This window comes from Dermacentor andersoni, chromosome 4 (genome assembly GCF_023375885.2).
Source record: "Dermacentor andersoni chromosome 4, qqDerAnde1_hic_scaffold, whole genome shotgun sequence".
Classification (NCBI taxonomy): domain Eukaryota; kingdom Metazoa; phylum Arthropoda; class Arachnida; order Ixodida; family Ixodidae; genus Dermacentor; species Dermacentor andersoni.
Genome location: NC_092817.1, coordinates 126,141,321 through 126,163,713, shown reverse-complemented (window position 1 = coordinate 126,163,713; position 22,393 = coordinate 126,141,321). Strand labels below are relative to the sequence as shown.

The 22,393-nt window shown below is 46.5% G+C and overlaps 1 protein-coding gene across 2 annotated transcripts in view; it reads right to left on the bottom strand.

Annotated features, from left to right (window-relative positions):
* cass (apoptosis inhibitor cassowary) overlaps window positions 1-12,388 on the bottom strand; it is a 41,694-nt gene extending 29,306 nt beyond the window's left edge. For both annotated transcript variants that reach the window (XM_055074386.2, XM_055074387.2), the window contains exons 1-5: window positions 12,195-12,388; window positions 11,512-11,874; window positions 7,177-7,494; window positions 6,413-6,643; window positions 800-982 (exon numbers count right to left, since the gene is read on the bottom strand). In XM_055074386.2, coding sequence (XP_054930361.1) covers window positions 800-982; window positions 6,413-6,643; window positions 7,177-7,494; window positions 11,512-11,874; window positions 12,195-12,263 — 1,164 coding nt within the window. In that variant the 5' untranslated portion in view covers window positions 12,264-12,388. The remainder of the gene's footprint in view (window positions 1-799; window positions 983-6,412; window positions 6,644-7,176; window positions 7,495-11,511; window positions 11,875-12,194) is intronic.
* Between the last annotated feature and the right edge of the window lie 10,005 nt (window positions 12,389-22,393).

Here is a 22,393-nt window from a genome sequence, read left to right as displayed (position 1 = left end):
GAACAATACTGTTAAATATCATCCCCTTCACACTAAAATTAACAAAGTTAGTTTTGGGACCCACATCTCCCCTTAATGCCAAGGCAGGATATGGTATACAGTGTAGACCGCTTATAGGCTGTCAGAATCACAAATATTTGCACTGTAAGTGGTACTGCAGCACTAAAGCTATAACTTGATATAACGAAACAGAAAGTGCCTATTTTTCTCCACAGCAGGGAAAGAGTTAATCTTTGCACTACCAGATGGCTGCACTGCGCAGGCTGCTCCCGTTTACGCTAAAGCCCCTTCACCATCGCGGTAGTAGTGCAGAGGGGCTTTAGTTTATGCCTCCACCCATTCGTCAAAACGCCCAGGCAGCTCGCTTGGGGTTAGCGGAATACCGCCAGCTGGCTCAAAGACATCCAGAAGTAGACGACACATGGTATCATGATGCAGAGCCAGTGAAGGCAAAGATTAGCCCCAATCACTCGGCAAATGAGTTGAGAAAAAGCATGGCTAGTGAGTAGGGCAACTTGTAATTGTCCATAGCTCTCTTAACATGAGATGCTTCACACTAAATTCTAGTGCAAATGTTCTACTACAGTTGTACCCTATGCGTATACAAATTTTTTTACAAACCATTACAAACATACAAACCAGACATGTTGGAAGCATATTTGTACGACAGAAGGTATGCCATTGCACTTAGTGCGTAACGGTGCTGTACGCTAAGGGCACCAGGCTCACAATGCTTGTGAGTGCCAGTCAGAAAACATGGGAGTTCAGTAGGGAGCTTAATGTTCTTGGTTGTACTCACCAGAAGCTTCTCAAAGACCAGCTTGAGACATGCCTGCAGATCCTCAGCTGAGAGGTTTGTGGCAAAGGGCACCATTTCAGCCAATAGTTTGAGGAGTTCCAAGGTCTCGGCATCTAACAAGGGCTGGCCAGGAAGCACTTGTTGACACAGGTGGGTGACAAACTTCGATGATGACACGTATGGCTGCACAGAGTGGACGGTTTAAATTGATTGTTCTTTGACATTGGTTCGAACAGCAATTCAGGATTCTCTTTCTGGGTACACAGAATGCAGAATTAAATGTCCAAAAGCAAGTTCACATTTCCCCACCTATAGGACTTGGCACATTAGTTTAAGGGACTCCGACTTTACTCATCTGTCTTGTGCGTATATGATCATGTTAAAAAATTGTACAGCCTAGCAAGCAGTTTAATTTACTACTTAAAGAAGTAACAAGGAACGTAATGCAGCATCTGTTAGCTGAAATGCTGCTGCAGTTGTGTTGCAACAAAGCACCAATCGCGTAATTACCCAAAAGTGAAAAGAACCGCCATGGTTGCAAAGTATAAAAGCCTTTATCCTTTGACAGAACTCTCACACTTTTCATTGTAACTAATGCCGATTACATGTGCTGCTGCAAAGGTGTGCATAACATTATTGCTTGTGGGCCCACTGTGGACTTCTACCAAACTGACTTTACTGATGAGGCTTCCTAGGTGAGGCGCTGCCAACAGCAGACTCAAGATCACCTTTTGGTGACAGCAGGCACCTCTGCCCTTGTGTTGGAAAACAAGGCTGTATGAATACACCAAAATGGCACTCAACGAAGCACCATGAATTTCAAAAGTACGGTATTATTTTAACGCGTTAGCAATTATATGAGCAGCCCAAGCATATTTCTGCCGTCGCCGTAATTTTCCGTCCAAGGGCGATAACATCGTCCCTGCGTGCTGTATGCTGTATGTGCTAGTGAAAGTGTGCGAGGGTGAGCCGATGATGGTAGCTCAACCTCGTGCGTGCAAGGAAGGAAAGCAGGGAGCAAGTGTGCAGTTTTCCGTCACGTGCAATGCACTGGAGGGAGGAGGAGGAGGGGGCATTCTACTCTGTCAGCCGCGCGGGCCCTATCTTGAAAGCGATCTGAGATGGGGACAGAGTCTAGGTTCACTGAGGACCGATAGCTTCATGCGTGCTGTGTTCTCGCCCCGTTGTTCGCACTGATGCGAGAGGCAGCATGATGGTCAATTTGTTCGCTCCTGTTGCCGCGCTTCCTCCCTCCAGCGTCATGACAGCGAGTTTCCACGATTGTCAAGTGAGACATGTTCATGTTTGCTTGTGTGTGCAACACTACGCTTCATATGCGAATGTTCACAAGTCTATACGGCCGATAAAGCTACTATCCTTACTTCACATAGCTGTCTACTAATTTGGTATTGCAATCAATACTTCGCCTTTCAGGCGGAACTGCGACTTTTTTTCATATTTGGGCTGTTCTGGTGAAAAAATTTTTTTATCGGAATTTGCTAGGTTCAGTCTTTCTCTTCTTTATTTAGAATGCAATGTGGTGCTTCTTTAACCCTTTCAGGGTCAATGACGTATGTGCATGGTGCCGTGAACAAGTCCAAAATGGTCGATGCCGTATATTTACAGTGCCGTCTGTGCGTTTAAAAAGCACACCAATTTCCTAACTTTTTCTTTCCTGGCATGTGCTGCCACTATGTGGGAATACTGGGGAATTTTTTTCTCGCGCCTCCCTCTCTCGGTTTTCGTTACATGGTTTGTTTTAGAGCTAGTTTGCTCCGGCCCATCTATATAGTACCGCTCACGCATTGGCGCGCGGGCGGGCGAGTGGAGGTTTGGGTTTTGTTCCGCAGGCGGTTTTGGCTTCTTGTGCTCGCAAAACCGACAGCTACCTCGTTACTAATCGCTCAAAGGGCGACCACCTGTTTCTCACTCGTTTAGTGCTCACAGGGATGTGTATAGAAAGGATGCCACCGTGCATACGTCTCCTTTTCTTTTCTTTGGAGACTCACGAAAACTAATTACCTCTGGTTGGCGATATGATGAAGATTAGCGGAAGTTTGTCGCATGTTTTACTTTTTTGACGGGCACACAACCAGGTTTCTTGAGTGCGCTCACCTACGCAGTCCAATTACGCTATGGACGTAAATATTAGTGTAAGAGCAGGAACATTTGAGACTTGCGAAATATTCTTGCGTGTGCATTTTCTAAGCCTTGAACTATGTGTATAACAATACATCAAAATTTTAATTCTTATAAGTTTATTTCCTTTTTTTATTGTTGTTATTAATGAATAAACGGAACATACATACTAACAAAAAATATTTTTTTCCCACTTTACGGTCACCCTAGAAAAATCACGGTAAATTTTTTTCGAAATAAGTCCTTCAGAAGAATTGAAATTTGCAATAAAAGAAATCGACCCTGGGCGGTCACATATGTGAAAGAAATCGACCCTGAAAGGGTTAATCGTAAACACTGAACTAGACCTGAGTCGATTCTGTGAAATTTAATCATGCCAATGTGTGCTGATGAGGAAAGTTGAGCACCATCGTCCCCTGTCTTTCATCTTTGTGTCTTGTCTAGCTTACCAAGACTGATGCTATGGCAAGAGTTCATGCACTGCTCTTGTTCAAACATGTTTACCAATAGAGCTAAACTTATTACAGTTGAACCCGACTATATTATTTCTCTTACATTCAATTATTGCATATATCAGGGAATTTCTAAACACAGTAATGGTCCAATGAGAATGTATAACAGAAAGTATGGTTAAAGTCGAACAAAAGTAGCAGCCACTTCCAATATACAAAGACGCTCTCCCTGCTACTCGGCAGCGAGAGCTATGGGGTGCCCCAGAGGAAACTTTCAACCTCAGAAATTCACCAGCAGCTAATCCGTAGCTCACCTGAATGATGTCACATGCCCCCGCTACGTAGATGGTGACAGGATGGCTGAAAACTCAGGGGAGCGGAGCTGCTGCGATTGGTAGCGAGGCACAATTGTAAAACCTTATAATTAACTACACACTTTACATGGAGCGCTTAAATGTGCCACGTAATGATCAGACTCTAACAGGTCACTGTCATTGTACAAAATTGTCAAAAATCCTTCCTTCCACGGTAAAATGCGCCTACATGAACTCTACAGAGGAAAAAGAGTGGGGGGCGGAGTCAGTTTTGGTAATGTGCATTTCAGTGTCTCAGATGAACGGCTGAGCTTGTTCTTTTCAATGCATATGTCCACCTTTCCAATGCACATCTCACACTCAAATGCCAGTTCCTTGCGATATGACGCTTGTGGTGTCCCGACTGAAAAGTCGCAGTAAAGAAGAACTTGGGTGCCGATCTTTTGATAGAACCAATGAGGTTCTGGCCAAAACTTAAAGGAAACAGGCCAACATATGTGCCAACAACAAGCACAGGCAAAGCGACGCATGTGTTCTGCCATGTGGAAGCCTGGAGTGCATGAGCAATATCTAGAAGGATGATGTTTGACATATGATACAAGGGGCCTCTTAAATGCTATGCAAGGCGGCACCCAACATTGTTTTGAAATGAATACATCATGCAAAATGACCAGTAACTCATTGATTCAAGGATAAATGATTCATGTTAGTCAGTAGGGAAGCCTATTATAGTCATTATGTTGTTACCGTATTTACTCGCGTAATGAACCCACTCGCGTAATGAACCCACTCGCGTAATGAACCCACCCCCCACTTTTGTCGTCGAAAATTGAATTTTTTTTTTTTTTTACGTCGCGTAAATAACGCGCACCCGCCCGCAGGGTCGGTGTTCAGCATGTTCGCGTTATCTCGGCTCAATTGGCCGGCGCTGTCGACTGTCGACGATCATAAAATTGTCTGATCGCGCAGTGATAAAATAAACATCATTTGAAGCCAACGATGCTGAACACCGGCGACGCGAACGCGGGTGACGCGGGCGTCGACTGCACGCTTTCGTTGATCGTTCATTGACCTTGCATGATTCGTTGGTGGATGCGCAAAGGGCTTTACTGGGGCGTCCTCTTTGAAATGGGGTGACGGCAGTTTCCACCACGCTCGGCTATTTTCTTTGTATTTCTCGAACCAATTTGTCAAACTTCTCTAGATTCTTTTTTTTTACAATGATGATGATGATGATGCAGGTTGCCGAGTGCCATCTATTAAATGCAAAGCAAACCTCTGCTTATAGCGCCATGCATGCGCGGCGGCGGCAGAACGAAGTAAAGACAACGCACTTGGACAGCGTCGGTCGCCATTTCGCCAGTCCTATTTTGTTGCTGTTTAAGTGCTTCGCTACGACCTTTGCATTATTTCGTGCGTGCTGTGCATTTTCTGCGCGTTGTGCGATGGGGCGTTACGCTAGCTACACGGCCGGTTTTAAGCTCAAAGTCGTGGAGCATGCTTTGGAGCATGGCAATCGCGCGGCTGGACGGCATTTTAGTGTAGACCCCGTGCGTGTGCGCTACTGGAGGAATCAACAAGAGGAACTCAGAGCGACGAAGAAAGATCGCCGGGCCTTTCGCGGGCCGAAGCAGGGCAAGTTTCCTCGCGTCGAGGAAGAAGTTCTGAGCTATGTGAAGAGGCTCCGCAACGAAGGATGTGCCGTATCCCACGAGCTGATACAGAATCACGCGCGGGCCACTGCAAGAAGTCACGGCATTGCCGCGAGTGAATTTAAGGCGAGCAGTGGTTGGACGACTCGTTTCATGCGCCGGAACGTGTTGTGCCTCAGAAGGCGTACTACGTTATGCCAGCGGCTGCCGGCAGACTGTGGGGACAAAGTGCGTGATTTCCACCGCTTTGTCATTCGGATCCGTGAGGACAAAAAGTTCCTGCTGTCGCAAATCGGGAACGCGGACCAGACGATGGATTCTAGATGGATTCTCTGTCGATGGATTCTAGAAGCATGGAGTGTGATTCCCAGCGAGATGGTCGTCCGCAGCTTCAAAAAGACTGGCATCTCCAACAGCCTCGACGGCAGTGAAGACGACGCGCTGTGGGAAGACGACGACGCCGACGAAGTCGCAAGCGATATGAGTGGAAGCGTGGATTCAGATAGCGAGCCCGAGTGAGACAGACCATAAGCAGCCAGCAGCATGAAAATAAAAATGAATTTTTAATTCACATTCATCGCGTACGTGTTTTTACTATAAAGGTAAGGTTGGGATTGCGATTTTCCTATCTTCATTGTGACATGAAATTTCGACCTAAAAAATATCTAAATTTTTTTTCCCCGCGTAATGAACCCTCCCCCCAAATTTATGTCAACTTATCTGGAAAAAAGGTGGGTTCATTACGCGAGTAAATACGGTATAGCAAGGTTTAAACGCATCAACTTTTTATGGCTTATGTTACAACACAACCACAGTGCATTTTTCCCACTGTGATGGCATTCAGGAGCAGAAGCATGGTGCCTGAAACCAATACCTGTTTCTATATGTTGCACGCTTTGGAACGTATAAACACTTTGTGCAATGTAACTGGCTTGTCTACTGCTGCTGCTTTGCCGCATCACAGCATGCTGAGAGCGAGAGGGTCTGCCCTCGGAGGGATCAAAACCAAGACAACGCCCCGGACATTGAACCTGACAGCACAGAAACCCTGCTCACCGAGAAGTAGGGCAAAGCCTGCCGTATGCACTGGACAAGCTTTGCAAGGGCCTCAGCCCGGGAGGCTGTATCGCCTGCCCCCGCGGTTTCCCCAAGCGGCTTGCCCAGGTCGGCCTGCTCTGCGGCCAAGTCCACAAGTGCCTGCTGACCCGGAATGGTTTTGGCCAGCTTCAGCCCTGACAGCAGCTGCATCAGGCTTGTGAACTCCTGGCCTGTCACATCCTGCATCACCTGAGCATGCAACAAAGACATGCACGCTTTTTGAGAGGGCAACAGGCCTGCTATGCACTGAATAAAAAGATATAACGTTCAGTTAGACTCGCAAGCTAAACTCGTGGAGCAGCAAATATGTGGTATTTACTGACAATGGACATTAGGCATGGCAGAAAACTATGCATAAGAAAAAATATTTACGATGGTAATCCCTTGAAATTGTCACACAGGAACTCACAACATTATAGACTGTAGTGTCTGACTGGGTCTACTTAATAAAACCTACAGATGCTATTAATCCACAGCTATTCTGTAGTGCTAGGGTGTGTGCCGAGGTTGAAGGATCACATGAGCTCAAGTACATTTGTGCGGTCTAATATTTAATCCGGGAGTGTGGCTAATGCTTTATTGCAATACAGAATTTTCAGCGAAAACTAAAACACAAGACTGCTTAAAATATGACAGAAACAAAACCAGCAAGGGATAAGTGTAACAACGACAAGTGAGTAGGGGAGAGAGGGGGGGGAATGCAAGGGAATGTCTCAGTTTACCTTGCAGCACTCCTGAAAGAGGAATTCCTCAACCTCCTTGGTGAGCACATCGACACCCATGGAAGGCAGCTTGGTGCAGAGGAATTTGATTGCCCGCTCCCGCACCAAGTCCTCCCCAGCCACCACTTGGGAGAACACTCCGCCGAGGGTGCCCCGTGCATCCAGCTTGACGAGAGTCACCAGCGAGTGCTGAATCACCACCAACTCCGTGTGGTCTTCTGTCAGCAACAGCTGGGCCAGCACGTCGGCTATCTTTGGCACGTACTCCTTGCTGTCCTTGCAAAAGCTTGGCAAGTCCTTGATGGCCTGCTTCCGAATCTGCAGATTTGAAAGTTCTTTATAGAATTACTTGCACGGCAAAAGTGGCAAAATTGGTCTTGATAAGTTTTCTTGAAGCAAGCACAAGTAAGCCCTGTAGTGCATCGAGCAAGTTATCTCAAATGGGGACAGAAAAAAAAACACTTATCAATTCTGCACTAGTTTCAAAAGTATCAGATGATTCTTGAAAACTATCAGGCATGATTAGGCATACTGCTGCTAAGCATGAGGGTAGCAGTTTCAATTCCAGACTACATTAGCTTCATTAAAATGGAAGTTTAACACGAAAGCGCTTGTGCATTGTGCCTTAACCCTCCCAGAAACCTTGCAGTGTTTGTTTCGTGACAAGAAACAACTTAGATTGAAGTTGTTGAAGATTGAAGATCCGAGAAAAAAAGAAAAAAGGAGCATTTTTTTGCAAGCATTCATTTTTTCGGAGTGCCTGAATTTTTGGACGTTTTTACGTTCCCTAGAGGGTCTGAAAAATCAGTCGTTGACTGTAATTAAAATTTATTACATTTGGTTGGAGCAATATTAGCTTTTTATTTGGCTGGTTATGCTCTGTGCCACCAGGTGGCTGGACCACGCAGACCGATCAGGACGCTCACGTACGTCTACACTAAAGCTCTTTCATTACAGTAATAGTGGTATGTAGGGGCTTTAGTTTATGCCTCCACTCACCCGTCGAGACGCCCAACTCGCCTGTGGTTATCGGAATACCTGACACACTCGGTGCTGCGACAGAATGCTCACAACACATGCTGCTTCGATAGCTCTCGCTTGGGATCGACTGCCAGGCGGCTAAGCTGGAAAGGTTTCGCATGCTGGCTCCAAGACAACCGGAAGTAGACGACACGACATCCCATCATGATGCAGAGCCAGTGAAGGCAGAGCTTGAGGAGTTGAGGAGAAAATGCATGGCTATAGAGGAGGGTAACTTGTAATCATCTGTAGCTCTCTTAATATGAGACACTTCACACAAATTGTGGCGCGAATGATTTACTGTAGCTGTACCCTATGCACCTACAAAATATGTCCGGACTTTTCAGGGGCCCTTTAACAAGTCAAAATGAAATGTGTGCCTATCAGGAACAGGACATGTTGCCATAGACTTTGTTTGTTGACGCCATCGATAATATTTTGGCATGTGATGCTTGCCTCCATTCCAGTGGTGCAAGGTCATTACATAATGTGGACATGGCGTTTCCCTGCTGGTTGCAGTCAGCATGAGCTTCCCAGGCAAAATGAGCACAGAACTACAAGCTATCAAAACTAACCAAACGTGAGAGCATGGGACATACAGGGCTGAGAGAAAACATAACTTTTCGGCGACCCACAGCATCGCAAAGGTCAATGTCAACTAATTCTTTGCGAGGATCATGTAGAAGTGGACAAGAAGCATTTGCTGCCATGATAAAATGAGACGTAAACGTTTTTTTTTTTTTTAGTGGTTGACTACTACTGACAATTATAATGAGGCAGTGTGACATCGGGCTAGTACTTGAATCCTTATTGAGTTGCAAATTGTGCCCTACACTTACCCAATGTTCTTGCTTACTGAATTCTCTGCGCTCTGTTTTCAGTAAAAGTGACCCCTTAAACATTTTCAAGCATTAATCTACCATCTCCGCTTGACTTAATTGCCTTTAGTTTCCCTTTCCACAACATGACCTCCAAAAATTTCTACGCTGTGGGCACCGCCTTGATCTCAAAGGTTGAGGCGTAGAGCTTCTGAACATTCCGTGTTATGATGTCATTTTCGATGCACAGTAATAGTTTCGGTAGAAAAATATCTTTACGACCCTTTCGTGCCACAAAATTCTGCATAGAGACTTCAAAAATTTGCAGCGGTAGACCTTTAAAGGCAATGGAGAAACTTAAAGCTGATACAGCATTGAAAATGACACTAGAAACATGATGCAGTGAAACTTAAGGGTGTGCTAACACTGCTGTCTGCCATGTAGTCAGAGATTAGCTGTGCAGAAGACCAAATCAGTTGGTAATGTTTATGGCAGATAGCAGATGCTAGTAGCTTCTTCTTCATTATCTGTTCTGTTTGCACTGACCTTCATCACGGCTACAAATAAAAATTAAACCCACTTTTTCTTCAAGAAGGTGTCTGTTATACCTTATTAACTTTTTAAAGAATTCTCATGGTGAAAAGCAACACTCCCTCTGCACTAATGAGTGGAACAACGAAACAGCAGCGGTCCTGTGGTGGCATGTGAGATCGCAAGTCCAAAAGTGTTAAGTGCACTTACAGCTATAACAACAAGTGGAACAACTGCTAAGGCAGATGTAGAAATGTGATATTTTTTGAAGACATAGCAAGACAGCCAGGATGTAACCCATTTGCTCCTGATCAGCACCAGTTTGAGTTTGATAAATCACATCTACTATGGCCTAGTGAGCTCTCTCAAACACAACCATTCGTGCTAGGAAGGACTAACACAGTGGTGAGATGAGCTATGCCTCCCTGAACGACAAGCGCGAGGCTGAAATGGGCTCCAATTGCATCATGTGTTGCACAACAATGACACGATCTGTGTACGTGACACATGCATGATCAAGTAATGGCTAGTTTCCTTCACACAACCTGAAAGCAAAGTGCAAGACCTTTATTCACGCATGAGAAAGCTTACGTCTTTTAACTCATGATACAGATAAGGGTGTTCAAACAGTCTAAGCTTGCAATTGTGCTTGCTCCTTATTTGTAGTGTGCCCGCTGTAATCAAAGATGGTGGGTGCCGATTGGCATCCCTCTGTTTTGCTGCCAGAGACTCATTTCTGAACCCTGTGTGTAGAACGTGAGGGATCCATAACCAAGAAAGTGTGACATTTTTGCATAAAAGTACACACTTGTAGGCCTATAACTCCTTATGAGCACAGGTTTGACTTTGACGGATTATGCATACGATAGCTGAGTGAGATCTGTCTAATGAGACAGCTCCTGCTTGGATTGACAAATGTACTGCCAAGCTGTGCGCCTCTGAATGGCGAGCCAGAGGCTAAATTTAACTCAGACGTGTGACGCGACATCGGCGCCACCTGTGCATGCAAGCCATGTATGACCAAGCAATGTCTTATTTTCTCAATGTAACAATACCAAAGTAAGGCCTGTGGGTAGCACAGTGGCAAAGATATAAGTGATGATAGGATGACAGGTTTTCGTTACACATGGTTTTAGCAAGCGACCCCTCCAACTGACCTCAAAAAAATTTCACATTAAAAATAAAAAAGGCAATGGGGCATCATAATAATGAAATGTTAGTATCATCAGTGCATATTTATGGTTCCCCTATCTTGTGTGTCCCTTTTCTATACAGGATTACGCTTTCCGGCTAATCTCTGCCATTTACAGATTTGAAGGATGCTGCAGCCAAAGCTACACATTTTGTCAAAGCCTAGAGACCTGGACAAGTACATACTGTGATGAGTGCACATTGCAGCGAGTGTCATTAGAGGTCTATCTCAGTCTGTGCAAATGGCAATAACATCGAGGCACACTCGCTTGATCGGCCCTGAACCCCTTTCCACTTGGCAGACACATAGGTTGTGCATCTGCTTTGCATGTCCTTTATCACATGCTGTAGAATGTCAGAGGTTGACAACCTTGCGCAAGACCAATCATGTAATACTTATATAGGTTTTTCTTTTCGTTACGTATGTTTCGGCAACACAACCAAAAGCGACTCTGCCACATGTGGATATGATCGCCTTATTGTAACCGTTTTATTTTGTTACTATTATTGTTTTCCCTGAATCTATTTCTAAACTTTGCAATCGGAACTACAGATGCATACGTCACACAATACTGAACACATCATTTCACGAGTCGGTAGTGATCGCACTAAATTAGAGGTGCACGTTCGGTCCACTGCCTTATATGCTGTTTAGCGAAATGCTGATTATTAGAAACACTACAGATAGAGAAACGTATGACGACGACGCTTTCACGCGTGGTTTTACGCAGATCGCATATAAGTCCGGTAAGCAACGAACGAAGAAATCACTTACGGCAACATCAGCATCTTCGCATAAATCCAACTGGGCGTCAATGGCCTTCTCAGACAAATGCGGAAAGCTTTTGCTGTTTAGCGAAATGCCGATTATTAGAAACACTACAGATAGAGAAACGTATGACGACGACGCTTTCACGCGTGGTTTTACGCAGATCGCATATAAGTCCGGTAAGCAACGAACGAAGAAATCACTTACGGCAACATCAGCATCTTCGCATAAATCCAACTGGGCGTCAATGGCCTTCTCAGACAAATGCGGGAAGCTTTTGAAGAAGCGGGCGATGAACTGCGATGCCAGGCGCTTCTCGCTCGGCGTACCTTTGACGGATTCCAAAATGACTAAGTAGTCGCTCTCATGCTGCAAAAAAGCAAAACAAACGAGAAAGCCAGCAGGGTAAGAAAGTTGGAAAGTTAAGCTTGACAACTTTTCGATGGCAATAACGAGTAGAGACGGGCTAACGTACATCGGCGCACGTCACCTCAGAATGCCAGTGAAAGGGACATGCGTACACCTAAAATTTACTTTTCGAAATGAGCGCGACTCTTCTATTCGGTGTCACGAACGAAATTTCAGCAGGAGCTGACAGCAGATGCTCGCAATGCCGGCGTTTTCGTTTGAGTAGGCCTAGGAGCTGCAGGCGAGCATAGGATCTACCATTCATACCGAGACGGTCTCACCTCGGAAACTTTGTCCCCTGCTGCCGCGAGGACGTCGTATTTTTTGTACAGAAGGTCCACTTTATCCATCTTATTCGGCTGTAACGCAAAACGTCAGGGAAAGAGAGCAAAAAGTCACATTAAAATCGCGAAACGTGTTTAGCGCGATCAAGTGTAGACCGCTTCGCTAAACAACATGGCCGAATATTTTGAGCGATGAAATCGGTGATGGAAATCGCAGCTATCTTCCGTAGCAAGTCAATACTTTAAAAAATTAGTAGAAATTGGAATTGTAAGAAATAATTTCTCACTTTTTCAAGCCTAACAAAGCTTCAAGGCTTTGCTCATGAAACAATGTACGCCATCTATGTGGCTTCGAAACTACGGCGCGTACTAAACTAAACGATAATTTAGCTTTAGGAAGTGTCGGCCTCTGGTGGCGCAAATGCAATGCTCTTAAAATTTGGCGCGCGCGGCACCATTGTTCAAGCACGGTTACAGCGTACCTATGTAGAAGGGTGGGCCCCGTGTTGCAGAAAATCCGGTGTCGGCGTCGGACATCGTTTCGGCAAAGAGGTCTTGAGTACACTTTGAATACACGTAAATTGGTTGTCAGTAGACGATTGATGGGTAATTGTTTTAGCTATGTCTTCTTCTACTGCTTCCTCTAATGCTGATTGGTGCAAGCCACTTTAATTTGGAGGACGCTTAAGCTTCGCCTTTAAGTGTGGAGCGCGATACCATTCAAAGATCCCTGACTGCTTCTTACACTTCCGGGCAACTGCAGCTTTTACGTAACCGTAATGTTTACCGGGAAACGCTGGCGGTGAACGCTATGCACGAAGGCGAGCTTCCTACTTGAAACGCGGCCTCATGCGTGGACTGCGATGCGGGAGAGGCGAGCGCCATCTAGAGATGTTTGCAAGGAATCGGGCGCGCTGCTTTGTAGCATCTGAAAACCCCTCGATAATTTGAAAGTAACGACAGTCTCCTCCCCGCGGCGCTTTTCTCCTTGCCCGCCGGCCGCGCGCGCTGCGCACGGCACGCTTTTTCTCCTGGGCTCCCGCGGACGGGCCACAGCATTTTATGAAGGCGTGTTATTTTGGGCCAGCTGCGCGCCCCAGTGGTGATGAAAAGTTTGAGAAATGGTGATAACAGCATCGATAATGCTGAAGGCAACGTTTATGACGAGGTCGATCTTTTCTTAAAGCCGCATGAACGGATATATTCCAAAGACTGTGTTCGGTGTCAGGCAGAACCAGTCAGCGCAAGATCTCTTCCTTCTACTCAAGGAAGACCTCATCGACAACCTGAGTACCAGAAGCAAATCATCGATTTTAGCCATCGACGTAAAGGGAGCTTTTGACAACGTAAGTCACGAAGCTAACTTCTGCAACCTCGAAGACCTGGGCTGCGGTTCTCGGACATACGACTATGTCAGGAATTTCCTCACGGGCCGCACGGCCACAGTTGGAATATACAACCTGCGCAGCGCGCCGCGGCAGCTTCCGACTACCGAGCAAAGGCACCCCGCAGGGTTCGGTCATATCGCCGTTGCTCTTCAACGTCGCCATGGTCAAACTACGTAGCCTCCTCGACGCGATACCAGACCTAAGAGGCGCTTTTTATGCAGATGATATCACGTTATGGACAAGGACCTCAAACACCGGAACACAAGAAACACGCCTACAGGAAGCAGTAGATACCATCCAAAGCTACTCGTCCAAATGCGGCCTCCGCTGTGCTCCCGAGAAATCGGAACACCTCGTCCTCAAGTCAAGAACGAGAGGCAGACCACCCGGCTGCGATGACCCCGATTCCAACGTGACCCTCAATGGAACGCCCATTCCAAAAGTGGAAACCCTACGAGTTCTAGGGCTGCACATCCACAAAGACGGCTCTGGGGCGGTCACCCTCCCGCGACTACAGCGAACACTATCACAGCTCACACATCTCGTCAGGAGAGTTGCAAGCCATAGAAGCGGACTTAAAGAACAAGACATGCTACGCGTGATGCAAGCACTGCTCACCAGTCGAATGACATATACGGCACGCCCTACCTCGCGCTGAAGAATGCAGAGGTAGGAAAAATTAACATTCAAATACGTAAAGCCATCACAATCACCCTGGACCTACCATCTAACGCTTTGACTACAAGACTTCTCAAGATGAGCGTACGCAACACCTCGCAAGAACTAGGTGAAGCCATAAGGCTAGCTCATAAGGTCATAAGGCCATAAGGCCCACCGGAAGATGAGCGCTGCAACGGCTGAGCTACGGTGAAACCTTTATAGCAACCACGGACCGAAAAGAAAGAATCCCTCGAAACAGCCGCGAATCCCTGTGCATAGCACCAATTCCGCGCAACATGCACCCCACGTACAGCAAGGAAAGAAGACAAGCCCGAGTGGATTACCTACGGCGAAGACACAGGAAAGCTCCGGACGCCAGATACACCGACGTAGAAAAAAAAAAAAAAAAAAGGAAGACACTTTGTCGAGACTAAAGTGTGAAACGGCGGAAGCCTGACACCATTGCCAATGGCGATTTGTTGCGTCGGAAACACCACGGAGGCACACAACTCGTACACTGTTATGTGAATGTTTGGTTGTTTATTAAATGCCTGCAACGTCGTTTACGCCTATGTCTATCGTTTCGAAGTCTTCTGAGTCCATAAGTTCAAAGTTGTCATCAGGGAGGATGTCGGCTTGCAACTCATGGCCGGTGAACTCCTTGTGCTTTAGTGGGTCCACATCCAGGATGGCTGCTTTGCAGCGCTGAACTGTTGCAGCGCCGTTTGTGGATCAGGAGGAGACGCGTCTTCCATGGAGGTGTCGGGGTGTAGTTGGCCATCCTCATCATCCACTTCGCTCGAATGACTTGTACTTGCTCGGCTTGCCGCTGGCGGTCACGGCGCTTCCGAGCTTCATTTGCCTTGGTACCTGGAGATGCAGCGAGTCGCTTCAAATGCATTGCCTCTCTTGCGTTGGCCCGTCGCGTCCCTGGACTCTGTGGTGTCGGACGCGCCTCGCCGCGCTGGTGTATGCGACGTATACGCTGATTATAAAATATGAAGACGCCAAATAAACAGACACACACAAGAGAAGAGAACGGGACAGGCGCCCTGTCCCGTTCTCTTCTCTTGTGTGTGTCTGTTTATTTGGCGTCTTCATATTTTATAATGAACAGCTACCAACTAGCCCAACAAGAAGTGCTTTTAAGGTGTAAGCTCAGCCTCTCTTGAGCGCCGCTTGCGTTCAGCGGCTGCCGCACGTCGTGTGTTGGGAGATACTGGTTTGACGAGACGAAGCATCCCTCCCACATGATACCGCAAAATAAACTGCCGACACCGCCGCTGCCACACCACACCCAAGCAGACGGTCGCCACGCTCGACTCGCGACAGTGACGTCAGGCCACACAGCGCCCAATCGGAAGGCCACCTCAAGCGCCTGACAGTGACTTCAGGGCGCACCGTCGAACACACGGCCGCCACGCGTGTCGATGTGGTGAATCATCCTGCGCGGCGCCGAACCACACCGACACCCGCACTTGACGACAGTGACGTCACGCACGCGAGTCAATCAGGAGGCGCACACCTGCGCCTAGCGACAGTGACGTCACGACACAGAGGAGACCAATCAGGAGGCCGGAAAGCTGTGACAGTTTCTGCTAACGGCAGATGACCTTGAAAATGAGCCATTAAAGGCTTCCGCATTAATACCCGAAAAGAAACGCTTACGCCCTGAGCGCCGCAGATTCTCAGGGCAGAGAGCTAGCGTCTGCCACAGACGGGTGCACAAAACCCTTAGACTACAGAAGAGACGGCGATCGCTCTAGCAAGTACCACGTGCATGGACGCAGATGTCATCTTTTCCGATTCTGAAGCAGCTGTCAGGAACTACGCTAAGGGTCGCGTGTCGACAGAGGCACTAAAGATATTGAAGCACCGCAGCACTCCGATCCCATACACCTGCGTGAAGTGGGTTACTGGGCACGAGGGTCTGGAGGGGAACGAAGCAGCACATGCTGCGGCCCGAGGCCACACCTGCGGGCCAACCCTTCCTAGTCTCGAGATGCCCGGTCTATATACGTCGGCGGGGACAGAGACCGTACCCATCACTTACTCAGCGTTCCTTCAACATCACAGGCTGGAACGCAGGGTGTACCCACCACCTCACCCAAAGTTCACCAAAGAAGAAGAAAGTACCACACTCGGAATACTACAGAGTAACACACCCACGGAATACTCACGCACAGACTCTACTCAACGCTACAACGATACCACTGCCCAATGTGCGGCGTACCGGACACCTTGGCGCACCTGATCCTCGATTGTCCATGGCATCTAGACACAGACGCATCGCCTTCACCGAAAGACTGTAACGCCAGGCAAGAAAGGGAAGACCTCAACGAAACGTGGGAGGCCAAGCTCGTCTCCGAGGACCTGGAGCAACAGCGACACCTCGTCGCCAGGGCCAAGGAGGCAGCGAAGGCCAGAGGGTTCCTGGAATAAGGAGACCTCCCACCTAGTAGAACCGGGGCTTACCTCGGGATATTGTTTCAAAAATACACGTTTATTCCTACTCCTCCTCCTCCGCATGAACGGGGTGGTGGAAAAGGAGCTTTGAGACGAGTTGTATACTCAAGACAATTTTTCTGCCGCATGATGAGATGCTTTACTTTGTGCGTCTGATCTAGTATTGCTTGTGGCACATCCCTCTGTGTGTGGCTTATTAAGCGAAAGCCTTAGGTCTCTGTTTCAAGTTCGCGTTGTGAGGTATAGAAAATGTCACGTCAGCCAAGAAGGCCAGAAGCAAACCAAAGCATGTCCAGCCGTGTATAAGAGATGATTACTGATTAGCAAATTAACGATTGATTAGTGATTGTAATAAGATGAATTGAGGTGTATTAATATTAAGGAATACTAAGGTGTATAAAGATTACTGAAGGTGGATTAGGGTAAACTAAGGTGCATTAAGGAGGATAAGGGTGGACTAAGGTGAATGAAGGAGGATTATGGTGGGTTAAAGGGCCCCTCACCAGGTCTGTTCATTTTGAGCTGACAATCGCAGAGCATACATTGCGCAATAACGATCGTGTCTGCAAAGTATTACTTCGCTATGCGCCGCGGGAAGATTTGAAATTTCAAACCGAACGCTGTTTTTCCTTCTCGCGGCCGCCGCGCTCCAAGCCGGAGGATGACATACTCGCGTCCCCGCGCCTACGCACTCGAGTCCGCAGTGTGACGTCGCTCGTGGTGACACGTAACTTCGAGAATTATTCAAGGCACCATCTGTTATTTGTGTGATCTGTTGCTTGAATTGATGAATTGAAGTTTAGAGAAAGAATAAAACACACAAACGGAATGTCTGCGTGTCTTTTTTTTTTGCTTTACTTCGGATCGAAGCAAGAGAGATGTACTTCCGCTTCGTCTGCTTGTTCCCACGCTCGTGCGGTCACGTGCGCAGGTACCGAAACTACGCCATTTTCTACCGCGTTCCAGCGCGTGATCATGCTCTGCGATCCGATTGTTCTGCCTCAGTATTCGTGTAGCACTGAATTATACCTCTGGTCATGTGTCCTTGTGCACAGCGTGCAAAATCGTGCGCTGCGCGAAACGATAACAGCTCGCGCGCAACGCCGCCAACGGAAGCGCGCATCTCCGAAAAAGAAAAAAAAAAAAAAAAAAAAAAACGAGGAGAAAAAAAAAGTGAAGGTGGCGTATGTGTCACGCGATTTTCGGGGTCCGGCATGGGAGAACGCAGGGAAGGAATTTCGCTTGCGAAGGCTAGACGGGGCGAGTAGAGAAGGAGTCTGCTATGCAGTGGAGCCCGCCTACTGATATCATGGGTTCGCGGCACTGAAATATTTCTATTTCGGCTATTAATGAGCCAATTTGAAAACTTCTTGTGGCAGAACGCTCCCTAGAGGACACGTATTGACTTCCAGCGTATAAACAAAATTTGCTATGGGGCTTGGTGAGGGATGCTCCCTTTAAAGAGGATGAAGGTGTATTCAGGTGAAATACGCTGCAGTGCTAAACATTATTGCCTCCAGAATATTCCCTGTATTCATCAATCAATCAGTCATGATTGAGCAATCATGATTGATTGCTCAATCTTTGTCATCAAAGCGCATTGATGCAATGATTTCGGCTCATGAAAAATCAATGGAAAAAGTTTCCCTACAGAAAAAAACCACAGAAAGGTGGTTTTAAAGGATTCGTTATTAAAGCTAAGATTCCCGGCCTCCGCCTGGATGTCGGTATCAACAGCAAGCATGCGCAATCATGTGAACACCCCCTACACATTGTCTGTATCCATGCGAAAACCAAATAATAATCGCCGCCCACTCGTGCGTGCGTGGAAGGACAGTTCAAAGCAAATTCCAAAAATACGAGGAGTCCTTAGGTATCGCCTAAGAGACGCGAATGCGCAGCCTTGTAGAGCCAACTGTAATTCACCTTAATCCACCTCCATAAACCCTAATCGGTTTTAATCCTCTTTCATCAACCCTAATTACCTTAATCCACCCTAATCGACATTAATCCTCCTTCATCCATGTTAATCACCCTAATCCTCCTTAATACGCCTTAATCCTCGGTGATACACCTTAACCCTGTTTTATACACCCTAATCCACCATAATCTGCCTTAATACTACTTCATTAACCCTAATAGGCCTTAATCCACCCTTATCGACCTCAATCCACCCTAATCCACCCCAATCTTTCTTCATCCACCTGTATCCGCCCTAATCCTCCTCAATACACTTTAATCCTTGTTCATGCACCTTAATCCATATTAATCCTCCTTAATCTACCGTAACCCACCTTAATCCTCCCTAATCCACCTAAATTCGATCACTATATATAGTAATGAATCATTAATGAACTTGGCTAATTACTGATCTCTTATACACGGATGGACATGCTTTGGGTCGCTTCTGGCCTTCCTGGGTCACGTGATATTTTCTGTACATAACGCGACCTTGTAACAGATCTAAAGGCTTTCGCCTTAAAACTAAAAAAAAAAAACGCTATGTGGACTATCTAGCGATCATCACCTGCAATACCGCTGGTATATTTGTCACTAACTTTTTCATGGTCTGCATTCGTTGTATGACTGACACACACATCGACGCAAGCTGAAAATAATAGCTCCTCTACAAGCCGCTAAGTCAACTTTCAGTAAAACAGGCAACGGATCCTAACAATCGCGAAAAGTGCAATCGAGAGGTTGTATCTTCGGACATAAATTTTCACAGCAGAAAGCAGAATCTGTAGCGCTGCATTTCCGACTCAATAACAACAGTTGACGAAGTGCGAGGTGGTGGAGTCTCAGCAGAATATTAAGCATACTGAGGACAACCCCATTTTTATGCAACGTACAAATTTCCGCAGCAAAAACGCTGGTGAGCAGGCCGGAAGAATAAAAGAAAATGTAGCATTAGGGTATGATTTGATACGAGCAATAAGAAAGACGCCTCACCTCGCAAACAACATTGTTCTTTGTTGGAACAAAGTTTTTCGGCCAATGTTATGCAGCCACTGCTTCGTGCGCAAGCCGTCACGCTTTCCTTGTGGTATCATGAAAACTGCACAGCCATCTTCAGGCTTCTTGCTGCAGTTATATGCGCAACAGCACGACATAGCACTAGCACAGAGAGCAGGAAACACAGCGTACAACGTTCGCTACGCCGAGCTAAAGCGCCGAGCCAGCAGAGCCGAGGAGAAAAATGGCGCGGACGAAAAAGAAAAACACAAGCAAAACGCAACATCCGCACGTTTCCAAGGGCAACGGCAGGGAGAACAATCTTCGTGCAGAAAAACGGGCGCAAGACCGCTTCCCGCAGGGGAGGCGGGGGAGGCACGCGCAAGGGGCGAGGAGGAGGCGAGGAGGTCGCATAGAGTTTCTCGCTATAACACAATATAGTGAGAAACTCAATGGAAGGTCGCGCGGCGGCGGCAGCGAGTGGCGGTACTTTCAAATTATCAAGGGACTTTATGAACTCTGAGATTTGCGCGCCCCGGCGCGCGCAAATCTCAGTTGTTGTGGTCGTGGGTGGTTGTGGTCCGGAATGATTTTTTGCCAACTGACCTCCGACGCCGACATCGGATTTATTGCGACATTGGTCCCTAACGCTATCGCGTTATAACACGAGTGTATAACACGAACGTATAAACATATATGTGGGCGCGTACCTTTCGTCACGATAACCACCGATCAAGACAATAAATGTGTTCGTACCTTTGTTCAAGCTTCTGTGTTACCCTTATGTCGTTTGGTACACCGCTTAGTTGGTCATCCACCTCCACGGAGGGGAATTGCTCATGCCATTTAACTTACTGATTGTTCTTTAAAGTAAGTCGACTTGTAAGTGGGCGATATTGGCACCACATGCAAATTTAGCTTCTCGCTTAATTCGAACGCCGCACAACATTCGTATGGAAAGCAAACTCGTTTGATTCGAACACGAGTGCGTGCCGCTCCGGGCAATTCGACCCCACCAATTCGCAGCGTTCGCAGGCACCGGCGCGCCACGCGCGCACTTCTCGGCGGCCCCACTAGATGGCGCAGCGTGCCCAGAAATACGCGCGAGAGAGGAGTCCGGTTGCCGCATTAAGAGGAAGCTTTAGCTCGCGTCCAACTCTGACGCGGCCTATTTAAATACATGTAAAATGCAAGAACGTTTTTCTGAAATTACCCCTGGACCGATTTCAATGAAATTTGTTGAATTTGAGAGAGAAAGTTATATCCAAGTGAGTGTTGGAAGCGGAATTTCGATTTAGGGCCTGAATTTTGTTAAAATGTTTTTAAAAATTCGCAAGTTTGAAAAACGAAACAGAAGCACGAAGTTTACAAATTAATATCTCTGCATCAAGAGCAGATATCGCGTTTCATTGGAAGCGGACAAATTTGGTATGTAATTTTATATCTTATGTGAAGTTGTTACAGTGTGTACAAGGGTTCTGCAAAAGCTATACTTCCATATTATTAAATTTTTTGAGATTCATGTGTAAAATATCATTTTTGTCCGCTTTAGATGTACTATGAGATGCAATTCACAAAATTTGACATTATTTTTTCTTGCTGATTTACAGAGTTGTAAACTCGATAGTTTCGTTTACTGAAAGTTTTCGATTTTTCGCTAATGTTTAATACAAGATAAACGACATAAATAAAGAAATTATAGAAACCAACAGTCACTACATTTAAATTTCTTCTTTTAAATGCAACAAATTTCGTCATACTTGGCACAGTGATTGCCGAGGAAAAATAAATTATGGGGTTTTACGAGTCAGAACCACTTTCTGATTATGAGGCACGCCGCAATGGAGGACTCCGGAAATTTCGACGACCTGGTGTTATTTAACGTGCACCTAAATCTAGGTACACGGGTGTTTTCGCCCCCATCGAAATGCGGCCGCCGTGGCTGGGATTCGATCCCGCGACCTCGTGCTCAGCAACCCAACACCATAGCCACTGAGCAACCAAGGCGGGTACGCCGAGGAAAGCGAATTCTCCTTTTAAGTGTATTTAGAGAGGAGCAACCGAGCTATAGCTTTCTGTTAAGCCTAGACCACGCGTACGCTATATATATATATATATATATATATATATATATATATATATATATATATATATATATATATATATATATATATATATATATATATATATATATATAGCTCGCGTCTACGCGCCTAGCGAGGAATGGCGGTTTGCATCCAGAAAGACGAGCGACAGCGCGCGCTCCGAGTGACGTCAGCGTATGGGCGTGGCTTTGCGGCGCTCAGCTGCCGCACGGAGACCGCTGTGCGCGTCTGGAGAGCTGAGGTGGTGAGCGCTGTAGGTCCTGCGCGCAATTACAATTTCGCAATTCCAACAATCAATACTGGATGGACTGACGATCCACTAAGATTTCCTCATTACAATCGAACACATAGCTAGAATAATTAAAATGTTAATTAACAAATCCTGGTTAATTATTTCCATAAATAGCACTTAAACCCGTTTGATAGCGCCCGCCACGGCCCCTGATCACTTCGCGCAACAACAATTTTACCTCCGAAAGCCTATTATTTAAAATTACTTAAAATCTTCCTTGAAAAAACCCTATACTCCCCAGGACAGCGGGCTCAATTCTACGTCGCTCGTCAAACTTCCTTATAACGTTCCTCCCTGCTCCTTACGGGTCTCACCCGTGTAAGAACTGCA